Source organism: Corylus avellana, chromosome 4 (assembly GCF_965113065.1).
Source record: "Corylus avellana chromosome 4, dhCorAvel1.hap1.2, whole genome shotgun sequence".
Lineage (NCBI taxonomy): Eukaryota > Viridiplantae > Streptophyta > Magnoliopsida > Fagales > Betulaceae > Corylus > Corylus avellana.
In genome coordinates, this window is record NC_142493.1 from 25,786,464 (window position 1) to 25,804,425 (window position 17,962).

General features: G+C 37.3%; 2 protein-coding genes and 1 pseudogene across 2 annotated transcripts; 2 read left to right on the forward strand and 1 right to left on the reverse strand.

The window, feature by feature from the left end:
- The first annotated feature begins 4,965 nt into the window (after positions 1-4,965).
- Positions 4,966-6,070, forward strand: LOC132179170 (metalloendoproteinase 2-MMP pseudogene; annotated as a pseudogene).
- A 5,824-nt stretch (positions 6,071-11,894) lies between these two features.
- Positions 11,895-12,335, reverse strand: LOC148586513 (uncharacterized). The gene has a single exon (XM_088515674.1). The coding sequence runs from the start codon at positions 12,333-12,335 to the stop codon at positions 11,895-11,897; it is 441 nt and encodes a 146-aa protein (XP_088371800.1).
- A 757-nt stretch (positions 12,336-13,092) lies between these two features.
- On the forward strand, positions 13,093-14,286 carry LOC148586514 (metalloendoproteinase 2-MMP-like). Its single transcript, XM_088515675.1, has one exon. It carries the CDS (start codon positions 13,093-13,095, stop codon positions 14,284-14,286), a length of 1,194 nt encoding a protein of 397 aa, XP_088371801.1.
- The last annotated feature ends 3,676 nt before the right edge of the window (positions 14,287-17,962 follow it).

Here is a 17,962-nt window from a genome sequence, read left to right on the forward strand (position 1 = left end):
TCGGGCAGAATCCACCAAGTGAACCAAGCTCCAGCTTAAATGCATTGCTCAAATTCAGGCAGAATCCACTGGTCTCTAACAACTTTTATGGTGTTACTTCTGCAATTGTTTCGGCACAAGCAACTTTTTCGGTGAATTCCTTTTTCTTTCCCTTTTCGTTTATCCAAACTCAATTTTACACATTGAGTTTGAGGGGGGATGTTAAGAATATTACATGTTATTTATTTCTTTAGGTATTATTATTAGTCTACTAGGTTTACCTTTCCTTATTCTACTAGGTTTACCTTTCCTTAATCTACTAGGTTTACCTTTCCTTAATCTATTAGGTTACTTGCCTCTCTATAAATAGAGGTCTCTGTATTCATTATTATTAGTAGAGTCAATACAATGTAGTCCATTGTGTGCTTTCGCTCTCTCTCTCTCTTCTCTCTCTTTTTTCCGCTTCTAATAAATTATCCAATATATTTAACACATTCAAACATAGATTAGCAGAGGAATTTTCAATTTTCTTGTGTAGCAGCAACATGAGAGAAAGAGAGAGAGGTGAACCAGGATGTAGATGAGAGTAAAAAATGTCACTAAAAGCACAAGCGTTGATTTTATATTTCCTAAATCAATGGATTTAGATAGTATTTGTTAATCCTGATTTGAAGGATATCTTTGTATTTGATTTCAAATCATATGTAAAGCTCTATAAATAAAGTTGTGTACTCAAATCATATAATCAAGAAAATATGTAGCCTATTAAGGCTTTGATGTGTGGGAATAGGCTATATGCCGAACCACCTTAATCTCTGTGTGTCTTTTTCTCTTTCCTTTATTTCATATTACTCTGCTTTATATTTATCTTATTATATGTTTCTATATGGTATCAGAGCTAACAGGTTAACGTCTATTGTTAGATCATCTTCATGAAAGGCAGGCAAGACCAAAAAAAAAAAAAAAATGTTCCCAAAGAGGTAGATGTTTTGGCCCTTGTGGCCCATTTTAAGCCGATAGTTGGCTCATTTCGGCCACAGTAGCCGATGTCAAAATTCTAGCCCAAAGTTGTTGATGTCAAAATTCCAGCCAAAAGTTGTCGATGTCAAAATTCTTGTCAAAGTAACCGATGCCAGCCAAAAAGTTGCCGATGTTCAAATCCCGGCCACAGTCGCCAAAGTTCAAGTTCAAGAGCAACCAATATTTCGAATCAGGCGCCATCAACTCCAGCCACTCGATATGTTCCAAGTCAACGATCGTTAATGGACCGTTCATCTTGCGGGGCATGTTAAGGATTGATTTTGTATTCCATATATCAAGGGATTTAGATAATATTTGTTAATCCTGATTTAAGGGATATCTTTGTAATTGAAATATTTCAAATCACATGTAAAGCTCTATAAATAGAGCTGTGTACTCAGATCATATAATCAAGAAAATATGTAGCATATTAAGGCTTTGATGTGTGGATGTAGGCTATATGCCGAACCAACTTAATCTCTGTATGTCTTTCTCTCTTTCCTTTACATCTTATTATTCCACTTTATATTTATTTTATTATATGTTTCTATAGTCACTAACCTATTAATGACCTTTTTAGGCCAAAAAATGTCATTAATAGGCAGTCACAAAATCCTTAAATTTTTGTAGTGCGTGGACAATTTTAAATATTTAGTTACATCGGATGGAAGGTTAATGAAATTTGCAGGATTGGCAAAGAATTTGCAATTGTTTTCTAAGAAATTGTTTTTAGATGAACGTACTTGTTGGAATACTCCATATTTGATGTTAGCAGCCGCTCTTGAGTTTAAGGAGGTATTCCCCATGTATGGATACATTGATCAACAATTTACTTGAGTGTCATCGCTTGAGGATTGGGTTAAAGTTGAAACTGTGTGAGAACTTTTGGGGGTCTTCAACTGAGTAACTAAGATTGTATTTGGGAGTGACTATCCAACAATTAACTTATTCCTTCCTGAAGTTTGGCGAATGAAAATGACCACATCATATCCATGGCACAAAGTATGAAAGCCAAGTTTGATAAATGTTGGGGGTGAGTGCAATTTGTTATATAACGGCAATTGTGGCAATTTTGGACCCAAGGTTGAAGTTGGTGTTGATACAATTTTGCATTCCTTTAATCTATCAAGAGGCTGAAGCTACTAAGAATATTGAACTTGTCGAAAGAATTTTGAATGAGATATATGATGTGTATCTTAATGAACATAATTCAAATTTTGTGGAACAAAATCTTCTAAGCAATGCTAAAATATGCTCTTCACATAGTTCTTCAATCAATGCAGTTGGTAGAAGTGTTTAGGGTGAAATGGAATTGTATGAGTCATTCATTAGAATGTTGATATAGTACAACAACCTATTAAATCATATTTAAGTCTTAAATTAATGCGATTTTGAAAGAAATTTAGAGTAATTTTTTGAAATTTTATTTTTGGTCAAATTTCCAAGTGCCGTGCAACTAGGGGTGGGCAGATTAACCGGTTACCGATTACCGGCCGTGTACCGGTTTCAACCAAACCGATATTAACCGTAACCGATATGCCGATATCCTTATCGGTTAAATTTTTTATACCGGTATGCTTATCAATTCGATTCGGTCTGGCTAGAAATTTCATATCGGTTAACTGTTTAACTAATATAAACCGTTAAGTAGGGATGCCAAAACGACATAGTTTTGGGATTATATATATACCTATGTAATCTTATCTTAATTTGGGATGGGATAGGTTTGATTTTTTTTTTAGTGATGGCATTGGATGAGATTTCTTTGCCTTTTGGTGAAAGCATTTTTCATTAACTAGTTTGTTAGTCTAATTAGCATTCATTATGTTAATTAGTCCATTTGCTTTGGAAAAATGTATTTTATAATATATAAAAAATAAAAATAAAATAAAAAAATAAAAAAAGTTGTGGTGGATCAATATAAAAAAACCTTCAATTTTTAGCCCCAAAAACAAATATTTGGGTCCCAACAAAAAGTATTTGGGACCTAAAACAACTCATTTTTAATAAGTTATTTTAGCTCAACAAAAAGTATTTGGGCTCTCAAAAGTAAAAAAAAAAACTCATTTTTAGCCCAACAAAATAAATCAATATAAATCTCACGGTTAAATCGGTTAACTGGTTTAACCGAACCGTTTAACCGTGTACCATTATAACCGATAATTTCGGTTAAAATTCTTATTGGTTCGGTATCGGTTAATAAACCGTTTAACCGAAAATTATCGGTTAATAACCGGTAAGAGCCAAAACAAGACCGTTTTGACCGATACCCAGGCCTACGTGCGACATTTGGAGGGAAGACTTTTGCAAAACTAAGGGCTAGCCGCCTAATTAAATTTTGGGGTGTCCAACCGGTTGCGTTCAGTTATTCCTTCCTAATCACAACTACTAGGTCGGTTAACGATTAACTGCAATTAGCAGTAATTTGCCTATTGAAGGTTAGTTATTAAGTCAAATTTTCAAGTGTCGTGTGACATTTGAAGGGAAGACTTTTGCAAACTAAGGACCAGCCGCATAATTCAGGGGTGTACAACAAGGAATTTCTTTTATCCATACACTATTCATGATTTGATTTACCCCAACATTTGCTAGCCCATGTACAACAAATTTAGCTTTCCTTTTGATATGAATGATCCGGCAATTATGAGGGGACTTTAAAACCTCTCTAATGTCATCTACAATTTATCTCATATTTACTCCAACTTGGACTCTCTTCATTAAAAACATTGATGACCTGCAATGCGCCACCCTCCAAAATAATGCTTTGCAAGCCCGAATTACGACTAAACTCAACAGAACATAAAGCAGTTGTCACTTCCATCATCACAGGTTCTTGAAAAACATTAAGACTGTCACTCCGAGCAACACTAACCTAACCCTTGTAGTCTCTCACTATGATCCCAAATTCCATAATCAATAGCCACATCCCAATTAACCTTATACAAACCTTGTGATGGAAACTTCCATTTGACGAGCCCAACGTGTGTTGGGGAAACACCACTTTCCTCTACAATTGTATTTGTTATTCGATATTCCTGCATAAATATATATGCCTCTTGCACTACATGGTGTGGATGAGTAAAATCCCCCATGGTTGCTTTCAGTTGTTCCTTCCTAACCGCAACCGCTAGGCCAATTAGTTGTTAATCGCAACTGGAGGTTTTGTAATTATGTACTGTCCTCCCAATGCAGCCAATTAAAAATGTTACGAAATCCCCCATCCTTAGGGGATGCCCTCCGCTAGGCCAGTTTTGTCATTGGGGGGGGGAACATTGACAATATTTTGATAGTTTGAAGGGACATTGTCACAATTGAAAGTTTAGAGGAAACATTGTCAATTGGGTGATAGTTTGAGGGGTTATATGGACTTTCTCCTAAAAATTTAATAGATTTTATTTTATTATTATTATTATTATTTTTTTTTTTTTTTGTAGGAATGACTTTTGAATATCAATAAATTATTAAAAGTATAAAAATATCAAAAAAAATTGGGAGATCATGGCCCTGGATCTCAACATGAACCCACCACTATGTTATTATTTGTCTTTTACTTATTTATTATTATTATTTTATTTTTGAAGTACATGTATGGAGGAAAACTACAAGAAAGCAATACTAAACCGGCTTAAAAGAGAGATGGTCCTTCCTACTAACATTAGGGAGAAGCAGTAGGAAAACAAGAAAGCAATACTAAATCGGCTTAAAAGAGAGAGGGTCCTTCCTAGCTACTAACATTAGGGAGAAGCAGTAGGAATGCAGCTAAAAAAAAGTTTAGATGTAACCCAATGTGCCAAGTTTAGATGTGGCCCAATGTGCCATAGTATGACTTCTCAAAGTTTAGATGTGGCCCAGCCAAATTTGTACTTCTATTAACTTCTCAACACTGCAATGGCTATGCAACTACACACTCACAAAAGAAAATAACCACCATAAAAAGCCCCGAGACTAGGAGATTTTTGCAACATCGATCGATCCAACCATGGCTGCTTTGAAAGCTTTTTCTCTCTTCTCATTGGCTCTCCTTATCCTCCTCCTCCATCCTCTCCTTTCAGCTCACGCAACTAATCCACCAAATTCGCTTGACAAAAAAACTTCACCCTTCGAGTTTCTCAAGGGCCTTCAGGGATGTCACAAGGGCAATAAGACCAAAGGCATCCAGGGCCTCAAAAAATACCTTGAACAATTTGGTTATCTAAACTATAACCATTCCAAAAATCACACCCATGCCAACGACGACGTGTTTGATTATCTCTTGGAATCGGCCGTCAAAACATACCAACTCAATTACCATCTGAATGCGAGTGGCACTTTGGATGACAAAACAGTATCAACCATGATGGTGCCTCGCTGCGGCGTGGCAGACATTGTCAACGGTACAAATTGGATGCATCTGGGGAAGGAGTGGCATGATCACAAGAGCCATGGCTCATTCCATACCGTCTCTCACTATACTTTCTTCCCGGGAAACCCAAGGTGGCCGCCATCCAAGTACCGCCTCACCTATGGATTTGTGTCAGGTACCTCAACTGCAGCCATGAACGCCGCCGTGCAAGCCTTCCAGGCATGGGCCTCAAGAACGCATTTCACCTTCTCACGGGCTCCAAGCGGCGCACGCCCGGATATCACAATTGGTTTTTATACTAGGGATCATGGAGACGGGGCTCCATTTGATGGAGCCGGTGGCGTCCTGGCCCATGCTTTTGCACCGACTGATGGGAGATTCCATTATGATGGAGATGAGAGATGGAGTGTGGGAGCAGTGTCAGGTGCATTTGATTTGATAACAGTTGCCGTGCATGAAATCGGGCACCTTCTTGGACTCGGGCATAGCTCAGTCCAGCAAGCTATCATGTTCCCCAGCATCTCTCCAGGAGTCACCAAAGGCCTGCATCCCGACGATATTGAAGGAATTAGAGTGTTATACAACAGGTAAAAGATATTTGGAAACGGGCGGGAGTACGTAGTATGATAATATTATAGAATAAAGTGTTACCGCCGCCATTTTATAAAATACAGCATGATTATTATCAATAAAGATTAATTAAAGGGTGTGTTTGTATTAACTTTTTCACATGCTTTTTCCGTAAGTAATTACAGAAACAAATCCATCACTTCCCTTTAAACGGGACTACTATAATAATTAATTGAATAGTTAAATGGATTTTTCCGTTAAGACCGACGTGCAAATTAAAGAACACAAAACCACAATGATTCCTTCCCTTACCCAATTTGCTCGCAAAATTAACGCCTAATTAATCCAATTATGGAAAAAGAAATGTTAAAATTTATCTTCATATAGTGAATTGATGAATTTAGCATTGAATTTATATAGGACTCACATAAATATACAAATCTAATAGTTGATTTATTTAATTTGCAAAAACATATTGTTAAAAGATAATTATGTAACTTGTCTCAAATGGATGGAAATGTTACATACAACTTTCAAAAGTTAACCGATATCTAATATCTTGGATGGAAATTGGTCTAAATTATTTCTATTAATTATTTAAAGTTTGGGTTTTTTTTTTTAAAAAAAAAAAAAAAAAAAAAAAATGAAGTCTAGTATGGCATTAGGACCATAATCTCGTCCAAACACATATGTATGTACATCAGTACATGCATCTTTCATTAAATTACAAGCACCCACAAAAATACTTTTGTTAGAAAAAATAGAATACTTTTGATATGCTTCCAATTAAGTACATGCGACAAAATTTCAACCGGCCGGAGAAACAAACAAACAAACAAATTATGCACTATATATTGTTTAGCATATCTGGTCCATGTGGGATAATTAGTACAGAGAATTGCTAGAGAGCCAAACAAATGAACAATTTTTTTTTTTTCAAACTGACGTGACAGACCGTGAGTGGCAGACAAGGAAGAGATAATTATATTTTTTAATTTAAAAACTCTTGCCACATCAGTTTGGTAAATTTTATGGGTTCATTTGTTTGGGTCCATAACACTAGCCATTAGTACAAGCTAGGCTGGCTTAATTTTGTAGAAATCAAACTTCGGTTATTTTATTTTTTACTTTTCATTTATTGTAAGTCAAACTTTGGTATTTATAACGCAGAAAATGATACTAAATGACTAAAGAGAGAACCAAAATCTCCATATTAATATAACTTCTTTTAATTTTGGGTAAAGATGTTACTTGTCTTTCACTTTTTGTTGTTCTTAATTTTCTCGTAATTGTTTCAAATTTTATATATTAGGTCCTAACTTCAATCTCATCAAATCCCTAAATTTAGAATAATTCAATCTTCATTAAATCCTTATTTACGGTTTTAAACTTGAAAAAGTGACATTATGACCCCCAATAATGATCAATCATAAACTTAATTGTGATTTTAACATCATTCTTGTAGGGACACAAAAATGACACAAGAGAGACTTGTAGCATTACTTCAATACCACAATTGTGGGTACTTGTAATTAGGAGTGCTAAGCTTACAAACAAATTTAACAAAAAAACATTTACAAACTGATGTGGAACAACATGATTAGGTTTTTCAAAATTTGAACTTATCTTATATCCAATCATGTTGTGCCACATTAGTTTGTAAAAAATTTTCTGTAAAATTTGTTTGTAACCCTAGCATTTCTCGTTTGGTAATTCCTTATAGATGTATAACGTGCGTATTTATATATTTAATTCATTATGATTTTTGTTTATATATATATATCAAATACTTGCCTTGTTTGATTTGTTATGATTTGAAAATATATTGAATGCTTAATTTATCTTTTAACATGTTATTGAAATCACCTTTACCCTATTTATCTTCTTAAAAAAAAAAAAAAAAAAACATATTATTGAAATCCAATTCTCAATCAATCAACCCATGCTCAATTTATTTTACATTTTATTAGTGCTTAATTTTGTTTATCTTCCAATTAGGAGATACGACAAATACCTAGGGCTGCCAGCTCTAGTTGGAAAATCCCGAAGGCAGGCTTTTAACAGCATAAAGGATAGAGTATGGAGGAGACTTGGTGATTGGAAGCTGAAATTGCTGTCACAAGCTGAAAGGGAGGTTTTGCTAAAAGCCGTAATTCAGGCTATTCCAACATATAGTATGAGTATGTTCCTTCTACCAAAAGGTTTATGCTCTGAGATTAATTCCATGATGCAGAATTTTTGGTGGGGAAATCAAGAGAATGGCTCATGAATACATTGGATGAAATGGAGCAGAATGGGACTGCCCAAACAATGTGGTGGAATGGGTTTTAGAGATTTGGTAAGCTTCAATAAAGCTCTTTTGGCGAAACAGTGTTGGCGATTATTGAAGTCCCTTGAGAGCTTAACAACGAGAATTTTAAAGGCTAAATACTATCCTCAATGCTCTTTCATGAATGCAAAATTGGGGACGAAGCCGTCTTTTGCATGGAGAAGCATTCTAGGTGCAAGGGACATTCTTGAAGAGGGCCTGTTTTGGAGAGTTGGAAATGGCCAATCAATAAATATATGGGGGGATAATTGGATCCCCATTCCTTCAACTTATCGGATCCAATCCCCTCCAAAGGTGTTGACTCCTTGTAGCAAGGTTCATGAGCTTTTTGATGGAGAGAAGAGAGGTTGGAACCAAAGTCTGTTGACAAGCAATTTTACAGAGGAGGAAATAGCTGCAATAGTTTCTATACCAATAAGCCAAACAGATCAACCGGACGTCCAGATATGGAGGTGTACAAACAATGCAATGTTTTCGGTGAAGAGTGCCTATCACCTAGCAAAAGAGATGGAGATAAGGGGGAGTTCAAAAGGATCTGTGAAGGCCAAGGAGAGTATTTTGTGGAAGATCCTATGGAAGCTAGCAATTCCAAACGCAGCAAAAAATTCTCTTTGGAGGGCTTGTCATAATCTTTTGCCAGCAAAGGATAATCTCCTTAGGCGTAAGGTTGTGAATGAGCCTTGGTGTCCAATCTGTGAAAAGGAGCCGGAAACGGTTTCCATGCTTTGTGGGGCTGCCCAACAGCCATGGATGTGTGGGGAAGCAGTAAGAGAATATTCCAGAAATGTGCTATAGAGGGGGAAAACTTTATGAAGACGGCAAAACATATTTTTTTAAGAAATAGAGTAAATGATTTTGGCCTTTTTGTGCAACTAGCTCATTAGATATGGTTTAGGAGGAATAAATGGGTACATGAAAGAATATTCATTAACCCCAATGTCATCATCTAGAAGACCGAAGTGCAGATAGAATTTTTCAAAAAAATAAATGAGAAGGGGGTGAATAAAAGTGACGAGGAAAATATAGCTCGTAATAAGAAGTGGATGGCCCCTCCTCCAGGTTGGCACAAGGTTAATTGGGATGTGGCTATTGACAAATTAAATGGAAGAGTGGGGATAGGTGTCGTGATTCGAGAGGAGAAAGGACGGGTTATAGCGGCTATGAGCAAGACTAGAATGGGTTTATTGGAGCCGACAACAGGAGAAGCTTATGCAGCATTTCTTGCTGCCTGCCTAGGTAGAGATTTGGGTTTGCAAAATTTATGGTTAATTGGGAGGAGATGCGAAACAGATTGTGGAGGCAGTTAACTCTCATACGAGTAGATGGAATCGGTTCGGACACTTAATAGATGACACAAAGCTCATTTTATTATCTGTTCCAAGATGGAGATGCAGTTTTGTATTTCGAGAAGCAAATGAGGCGGTGTACCGGCTGGCGAAAGCGGCTATAACAGATGTCAATGATAGAATATGGAGTTATACAACTCCAAATTGTATTAGTGATATTGTTTTGCTGGAGCAATTAGCTCTATCTTGTGATTGTTAGTGGAGTCTTGATGCTCTACTTTCTATTATTTTATCAATGATAATGCCCAATTTTCCAAAAAAAATAAAAATAAAATTAGGAGAGTTAAAATTATATTTCTCAATAATATGTAATAAATTGCTTGATGGATCCCGGAAGCCCTAATGTTTTTCCATTAATTTTTTTTAATTTTAATTTAACTAATTTAGTTTAGACAATTTAATTTTACTTTATATTTCACTCTATCACTTCTTAGTGAAAAAACAACAACCAAACCATATTATTTTTCTGCACAATAATAGAATTTTTATCATTCCCCGTGAATTAACTTCAGTTTCCCCGAAAATTTATTACTTGCGATAGCCCACACTTGGGTTCACAATCTTTTTTACCCAATAAGTTTTCGGCTTAGTTGCTAAAAAATTGCATCCAAGACACTAACTTTAATTTTAATTGTTTTTCTTTTCTTTTTCAATATTTTATTAATCTTAAAATTTAGGGAAAACTTCAGAAAGCCCACCTGAACTTCCAACTGTTTTGACAAGCACCCCTTGAATTTTCAAAACTCTCACTTAGCCCCTCTGAACTTTGGTTTATTCTCACTTTGGACCCTTTTAACGTTAAAGTCAAATAATTTGACTTTTTATACCTATTTTACCCTCAACCAAAACTACGTAGTTTTGGACTCCAAAATCACACCGTTTTGAGCTTGAAAACTACATCACCACCAATCCCAAAACGACGTCGTTTTGAGCATAATATTAATTTTTTTAAAAAAAAAAACACAACAACAACAACGAAATCGGGGTGGCTGCCGGACCACCCCATTTTTGGCCAAGGGGGTGGCTGAGCCACCCTCTGGCCGGTCTGGGGATGTCCGGACCACCCCCCCCCCCCCCCCCCTCGGCCATGGGGGTGGTCTGGCCACCCCCAAAAGGCCAAAAAAAAAAAAAGGGGGGGCGGGGGGGGGGGATCGAATGCATTTGGGGGTGGCCGAACCACCCCCAAGGCCAACGCCCAACGAGGTGGTTTTGGCCACCCCATACGACCGGTATGGGGTGGCCAAAACCATCCCAGCTCCTTGGGGGTGGCTCCAGCCACCCCCTTGGCCAAAAGTGGGGTGGTCCGGCCACCCCATTTTGGCCAAGGGGTGGCTAGAGCCACCTCGATTTCCTTTTTTTTTTCTTTTTTCTTTTTTTCTTTTTTAATATTTTGCTTTTCTTTTTTTTAAAAAAAAAAAAATTAATGCCTAAAACGACGTCATTTTGGGCTGGGTTGGTGTTGTAGTATTAGGACACAAAACGACGTAGTTTTGGGGGAGAGTAAAATGGGTATAAAAAGTCACATTGTTTGACTTTAACGTTAAAAGAGTCTAAAGTGAGAGCAAACCAAAGTTGATGGGGCCTAAGTGAGAGTTTTGAAAAGTCAGCAGGTGCTTGTCAAAATGGCTGAAAGTTCAAGGGGGCTTTCTGAAGTTTCCCCTAAAATTTATCATCATACGACATCACATAATTCTTACAAGTCTCGTAAACCCTAAACCACTGAAACAATTCACAAAGACATGAATTAGCTACAAATAAGGACTAGCCGCATAATTCAGGAGTGTACAACAAGGGATTTCTTTTAGGGGAAACTTCACTAAGGACCCCCAAACTTTCACCCGTTTTGAAATACCCCCTTGAACTTCAAAATCTCTCAATTTAGTCCCCTGAACTTTCAATTGCTCTCAATTTAGGCCATTCCGTTAATTTTAGCCATTAAAAATTCAAAAAAGACAAAAATATCCCTGATTTTTGTTTTTTTGTTTTTAAATAAAAAAACGTTTTAGAAGTTAGAATTTTATATAAAAGTCAGGGGTATAAATGTCATATGACATTTAAAATCTGACGGAGGAGTTCAAATTGAAAGCAATTGAAAGTTCATGAGACTAAATTGAGAGATTTTGAAGTTCAGGGGGGTATTTCAAAACGGGTGAAAGTTTTGGAGTCCTTAGAAAAGTTTTCCCTTTCTTTTATTCATACACTATTCATGATTTGATTTATCCCAACCTTTGCTAGCCCATGTACAGCAAATGTAGTTTTCCTTTTGATATGATTGATCCAGCAACTATGAAGGGACTTTAAAACCTCTCTAATGTCCTCCACAATTTATCTCGTATTTACTCCAACTTGGACCCTCTTCATTAAAAGCGTTGATGACCTGCAATGAGTCACCCTCCAAAATAATGCTTTGCAAGCCCAAATTACGACTAAACTCAGCAGAACATAAAGCAATTGTCACTTCCATCATCACAAGTTCTTGAAAAACATTAAGAAACTCGCTCCAAGCAGCACTAACCTGACCCTTGTAGTCTCTCACTATGATCCCAACTTCCATACGTCTATTGGTGGAATCAATAGCCACATCCCAATTAATCTTATACCAACCTTGCGATGGAAACTTCCATTTGACGAGCCCAACGTGTGTTGGGGAAACACCACTTTCCTCTACAGTTGTATTTGTTATTCGATATTCCCGCATAAATACATATGCCTCTTGCACTACACAGTTCGGATGAGTAAATTCCCCCATGGTTGCTTTCAGTTGTTCCCTCCTAACCGCAACCGCTAGGCCAGTTAGTGGTTAATCGCAACTGGTGGTTTTGTAATTATGTATTGTCCTCCCAATACAGCCAATAAAAAATGTTACGAAATCCCCCGTCCATAGGGGATGCCCTCCGCTAGGCCAATTTTTTCACTGGGGAAGAACATTGACATTTTTTGGATAGTTTGGAGGGACATTGTCACAATTAAAAGTTTTGAGAAGATATTGTCAATTGGGTGATAGATTGAAGGGATATGTGGATTTTTCCCTAAAAATTTAATAGATTTTATTTTATTTTATTTTATTTATTTAGGAATGACTTTTGAATATCAATAAATTATTAAAAGTATAAAAATATCAAAAAAATTGGAAGATCATGACCCCGGATCTCTACATGAACCCACCACTATGTAATTATTTGTCTTTTATTTTTTTTATTATTGAAGTACATATATAGAAGAAAACAACAAGAAAGCAATACTAAACCGGCTTAAAAGAGAGAAGGTCCTTCCTACTAACATTAGGGAGAAGCAATGCAGCCAAAAAAAGTTTTGATGTGACCCAATGTGCCAAGTTTAGATGTGACCCAATGTGTCACGGTATGAATAAAGAAATTTTCACTTTTATTGACTTCTCAACACTCCAATGGCTATGCAGCCTATGCACCTACATACTCACAAAAGAAAATAACCACTATAAAAAGCCCCGAGACTAAGAGATTTTTGCAACATCGATCGATCCAACCATGGCTGCTTTGAAAGCTTTTTCTCTCTTCTCATCGGCTCTCCTTATCCTCCTTCCTCTCCTTTCAGCTCATGCAACTAATCCACCAAATTCGCTTGACAAAAATACTTCACCCTTCGAGTTTTTCAAGGGCCTTCAGGGATGTCACAAGGGCAATAAGACCAAAGGCATCCAGGGCCTCAAAAAATACCTTGAACAATTTGGTTATCTAAACTACAACCATTCCAAAAATCACACCCATGCCAACGACGACGAGTTTGATTATCTCTTGGAATCGGCCGTCAAAACATACCAACTCAATTACCATCTGAATGCGAGTGACACTTTGGATGACAAAACAGTATCAACCATGATGGTGCCTCGCTGCGGCGTGGCAGACATCGTCAACGGTACAAATTGGATGCATCTGGGGAAGGAGTGGCATGATCACAAGAGCCATGGCTCATTCCATACCGTCTCTCACTATAGTTTCTTCCCGGGAAACCCAAGGTGGCCGCCATCCAAGTACCGCCTCACCTATGGATTTGTGTCAGGTACCTCAACTGCAGCCATGAACGCCGCCGTGCAAGCCTTCCAGGCATGGGCCTCAAGAACGCATTTCACCTTCTCACGGGCTCCAAGCGGCGCACGCCCGGATATCACAATTGGTTTTTATACTAGGGATCATGGAGACGGGGCTCCATTTGATGGAGCCGGTGGCGTCCTGGCCCATACTTTTGCACCGACTGATGGGAGATTCCATTATGATGGAGATGAGAGATGGAGTGTGGGAGCAGTGTCAGGTGCATTTGATTTGATAACAATTGCCGTGCATGAAATCGGGCACCTTCTTGGGCTCGGGCATAGCTCAGTCCAGCAAGCTATGCCCTTGGGAGATTCCATTATGATGGAGACGAGAGATGGAATGTGGGTGCAGTGTCAGGTGCATTTGACTTGGAGACAGTTGCCTTGCATGAAATCGGGCACCTTCTTGGACTGGATCATAGCGAAATTGAGGGAGCTATCATGTATGCCTACGTCCCTCAAGGAGAGATCAATGGTCTGCATGCCGACGATATTCAAGGAATTAAAGCCTTATACAACGTTTGAAGGACTTGGAATTCGGAATTCTCCATCTCGATTACTTTTTAGCCACCCATGTCACCCATTTGCGGACGGATTACGGATTCTTTTGCTGCATGCTCCTAGCAATTAATACTCGATAATAATATTTTAGGATAAAGTGTTCCCGCCATTTTAATTAGAAAATAAAGTATTTGGCATTTTCGCTTAGAGAGAGAGAGATGATAGAGCAATTTGCCTTAATAAAAATTTTTTGCTTTTGCTTCAATGTATTTTTTCTTCATGTTGTAAAATTTTAATTACAAGATCATCTCTAAGATCCTTTCCAATCGCTTTAAGCCTCTTTTGCATAAAATTGTTTCTCCTTCTCAATCGGCTTTTCTTAAAGGAAGGTCCATTCATGATAACACTATTCTAGCCCATGAACTATTCCATTCTATGAAGCAGAAAAAAGGGAATGGTGGCTTGATGGCTTTAAAGCTTGATATGGAAAAGGCCTTTGATTCTATGGAATGGGATTTTTTGTTAAGGATTCTCTCCTTGCTTGGTTTTAATCCGGTTTGGGTCCAATGGATTAGACAATGTATTACTACATCCTCTTTTTCCATTCTCCTTGATGGAGCCCCTTATGGTAAATTTACCCCCTCTAGGGGTCTTCGGCAAGGTGATCCTCTATCTCCGTTCCTTTTTATTTTAGGTTTGGAGATTCTTTCAAGGTTGTTCTTAAAGGAAGAAGTGTTGGGTAATCTGCATGGTATTAAGATGGCACGTTCGTGTCCTCCTATTTCTCATCTCTTTTTTGCAGATGATGTTATGATTTTCTCTAGCGCAAATATTAGTGAGGCGAGGACAATTCTTAACTGCCTGTCTACTTATTCTAAGTGGTCCGGCCAGTGTATCAATGTCTCCAAGTCAACTGTGTTTTTTAGCAGAAATTGTCGGCCAGCTAAGAAGAATTCTATCAAAGGCATTCTTAGTCTCAACTTGATCCCTGCCAGAGCCAAGTATCTTGGTATTCCTCTCTTCATGCACAAGAGAAAGTCTGATTCCTTTATTGAGCTAAAGGACAGAATTTTTTCCAAGATCACGGGTTGGAAAGCTCGCCTTCTTTCCCAAGCTGCTAGAACTACTCTTGTGAAGTCAGTTGCAAATGCTATTCCCACCTATCTTATGTCTATTTTCCTTCTTCCCAAGTCTTTTTGTGGAGTGATAAATTCTGGTTTAAGGAAATTTTGGTGGGGTTTTCCCCAAGATAAAAAGCATAATCTCTCCTTTCTTGCTTGGAAAAATATTTGTCAACCCAAATCGCAAGGTGGTTTGGGTATACATTCTATGGAATTTCTGAATCATTCTTTATTGCAAAGGCTAGGTTGGAAGATGACTTCTAATCAACCTCTTCTTTGGGTTGAAGCTCTTAGGGGAAAGTATCTCAAGAATGGTGTTTCTTTCTTGAATGCTCCTCCTAGTCCGTCTTCTTCTTGGCTTTGGCATGCACTTGAGGACATTTTATGAATAATTGTGTTTTTTTTTTCTCCAAATTTTATAGAAAAAGTCTGCACGAAATATAAAAAACAGAAGCAAATTGGAAACAAATCACACAGCTGGCACTTGTTCATTTGTTAACGTCATTTACAAAAAGGTAAGTATCTCTTTTTTATAATTTAATTAAAGTAACATTATTTAGTGTAAACTTTGATTATATGTATTATGTGTAGAAACAAGAAACAAAAGTGAAGCCCAATCCTGTTGAACTATATGAGGCTACCCATACAAGAAAAAAGGATAAAGAGTTTGTGAACGACAAATGCAAAAGTCTATATGTAAGTAAATGTTTACGCTCTGATCATTAAGTTGATTAGTGAAGTACATGAATAGTAAACTTGCATGAAGTATATATTAAACTAAGGCCAACTATGACTTGTGCAGCTTCAGATGCAAGAATTAACAACCAGTGAGGCCTTAGAGGAAGGCAGTGTGGAGGGGACAAGTGTCGAGGACCGAATGCAAGAAATAGTCACACAAGTGCTAGGGGGCCGACAATCTGGTCACGTTAGAGGAATGGGATGCGGTCTTATTCCTACCCCTTTAAGTACTTCATCTCAAGCGTTCACGCACTTCGACAACCATGACGAGTGTAGGAAAAGACAAGAAGATACTCAAAACGAGCTTCAACAAACTAGAATCGAACTTCATCAGTATAGGGAGAATTTGCAAGCCAACGTTGAGGAAACCAACAAATTGAAAGCCACTGTTGAGTTCTTAATGTCACATATTGGAGGGTTAGTGAAACTATATCTATGCATTAATTTTACAAAAACACACATACTGAGTAATCGTTAAAAAGGTTATTGATCATTATATGAAATTCTATTCTTATTAGGTCTGGAGGGAGCTTGCTTGGAAGTGCATCAAGTGAAGCCAACAATTGAGGAAGCTTTGGAATAACCATTTATTTAGGATGTACTTTTTGATACCATCTATTTGAGATATATTTTTTTGATACTATGTATTTGGATAGTTGTTGGTACTTTCTATTTGCTATTGTGTATTTGAGTATTTGTTGATCGTGATCTGTTTGGTAATGTATATTTGTTGGTAATTTTTATTTGGTTTATATTATGTTAAGATATTCGCAAAATTTTTGGTTCAAAAACTTTTGAGTTAGTAAATCTCCCTTGACATGTTTACCAAGGTTAAAGAGCTTTGAGTAAACAATGCAAGGGAGTAAAAATATCTTTCTAAATTTTATTTTTAAGTGTATGCAGGATGATAAAAGTACAAGAAAGTTAAACCACCCAAGCAGGTTCTTACTTTAATATGTTTCATGACCAAACACATTTTTAGTATTTCTTTCTCTATCATGTTGGGTTTCATTCTTATTGTCTTTGATATTATATATTGGTTCATTGTGGTAGATTACTCAAATTGCTTATAAGGATAAATTGGCAAGGAAGAGGATGCAGATAAGTATTTTATTTTGGGTTTTGGAATTTTCCTGGCCATAGATTGTAAAACATATATTTAATAGTTTTCTCCCTTGGCAGGTTTGGTTCATAGGGCAGTTCTCACATATTTTTGATGATTTTGATGAGGTTAGTCATTTTGAGTTACGTTGCTTGTGAGCATTTAGATTAGTTTGAAGATTGTTGTCTGATGTAGTGAAGTAGTGTTAATGCATAGTAGTCTTCTCTAAAAGGTGTTAAACTTTTAAACTTTGCCAATATTTGTGGTTTTCGGCTTCTATTTCCAATGATAGGTGTCGTTTTGTAGTTTTAAGCCATTATTCATGATATGTTTGCCCTTTATATTATATCATTTTCATAATTATAGGATAAAGAGGTATAAGATGTGTTAGTTGTGGTGAATGAATGGGAGAGAGTGGTTGATGGGTTTGTTTTGTTTTGGTGATTGATAGCGTCGAGAAGGAACGAAGCGGCGGGGTGGCTGAGGAAGATGGTGGGAGTAGTGGGGGCGAAGGATTTGCCGACGGAGCCGTCGAAGCAGGAGTTCAGGCTGGGATTAAGAAGTTGGATCATTCTCTGCAATGTGCTCAACAAGGTTTACTCTGGAGCTGTGCCCAAGGTTAGCCTTTTCCTCATCCTTATCTTCATTTAAATTCTGTGTCTTTTTTGTTTTTTCAATTGGGGATGTTTAAGTAGTAGTTTGATTTCTTTTTAGGTGGTGGAAAGTCCATGTGATTCTGCTCTGGTTCTTGATGGGGCCGCATTGTCCGCATTTCAGTACTTTGAGAATGTGAGGAATTTCCTGGTGGCTGTGCAAGAAATGGGAATTCCTACGTTTGAGGCGTC

Bases quoted from the DNA above. Each gene is read 5' to 3' on its own strand.
- LOC148586513 (XM_088515674.1), bottom strand. From the start codon at position 12,335: ATGGGGGAATTTACTCATCCGAACTGTGTAGTGCAAGAGGCATATGTA.
- LOC148586514 (XM_088515675.1), top strand. From the start codon at position 13,093: ATGGCTGCTTTGAAAGCTTTTTCTCTCTTCTCATCGGCTCTCCTTATC.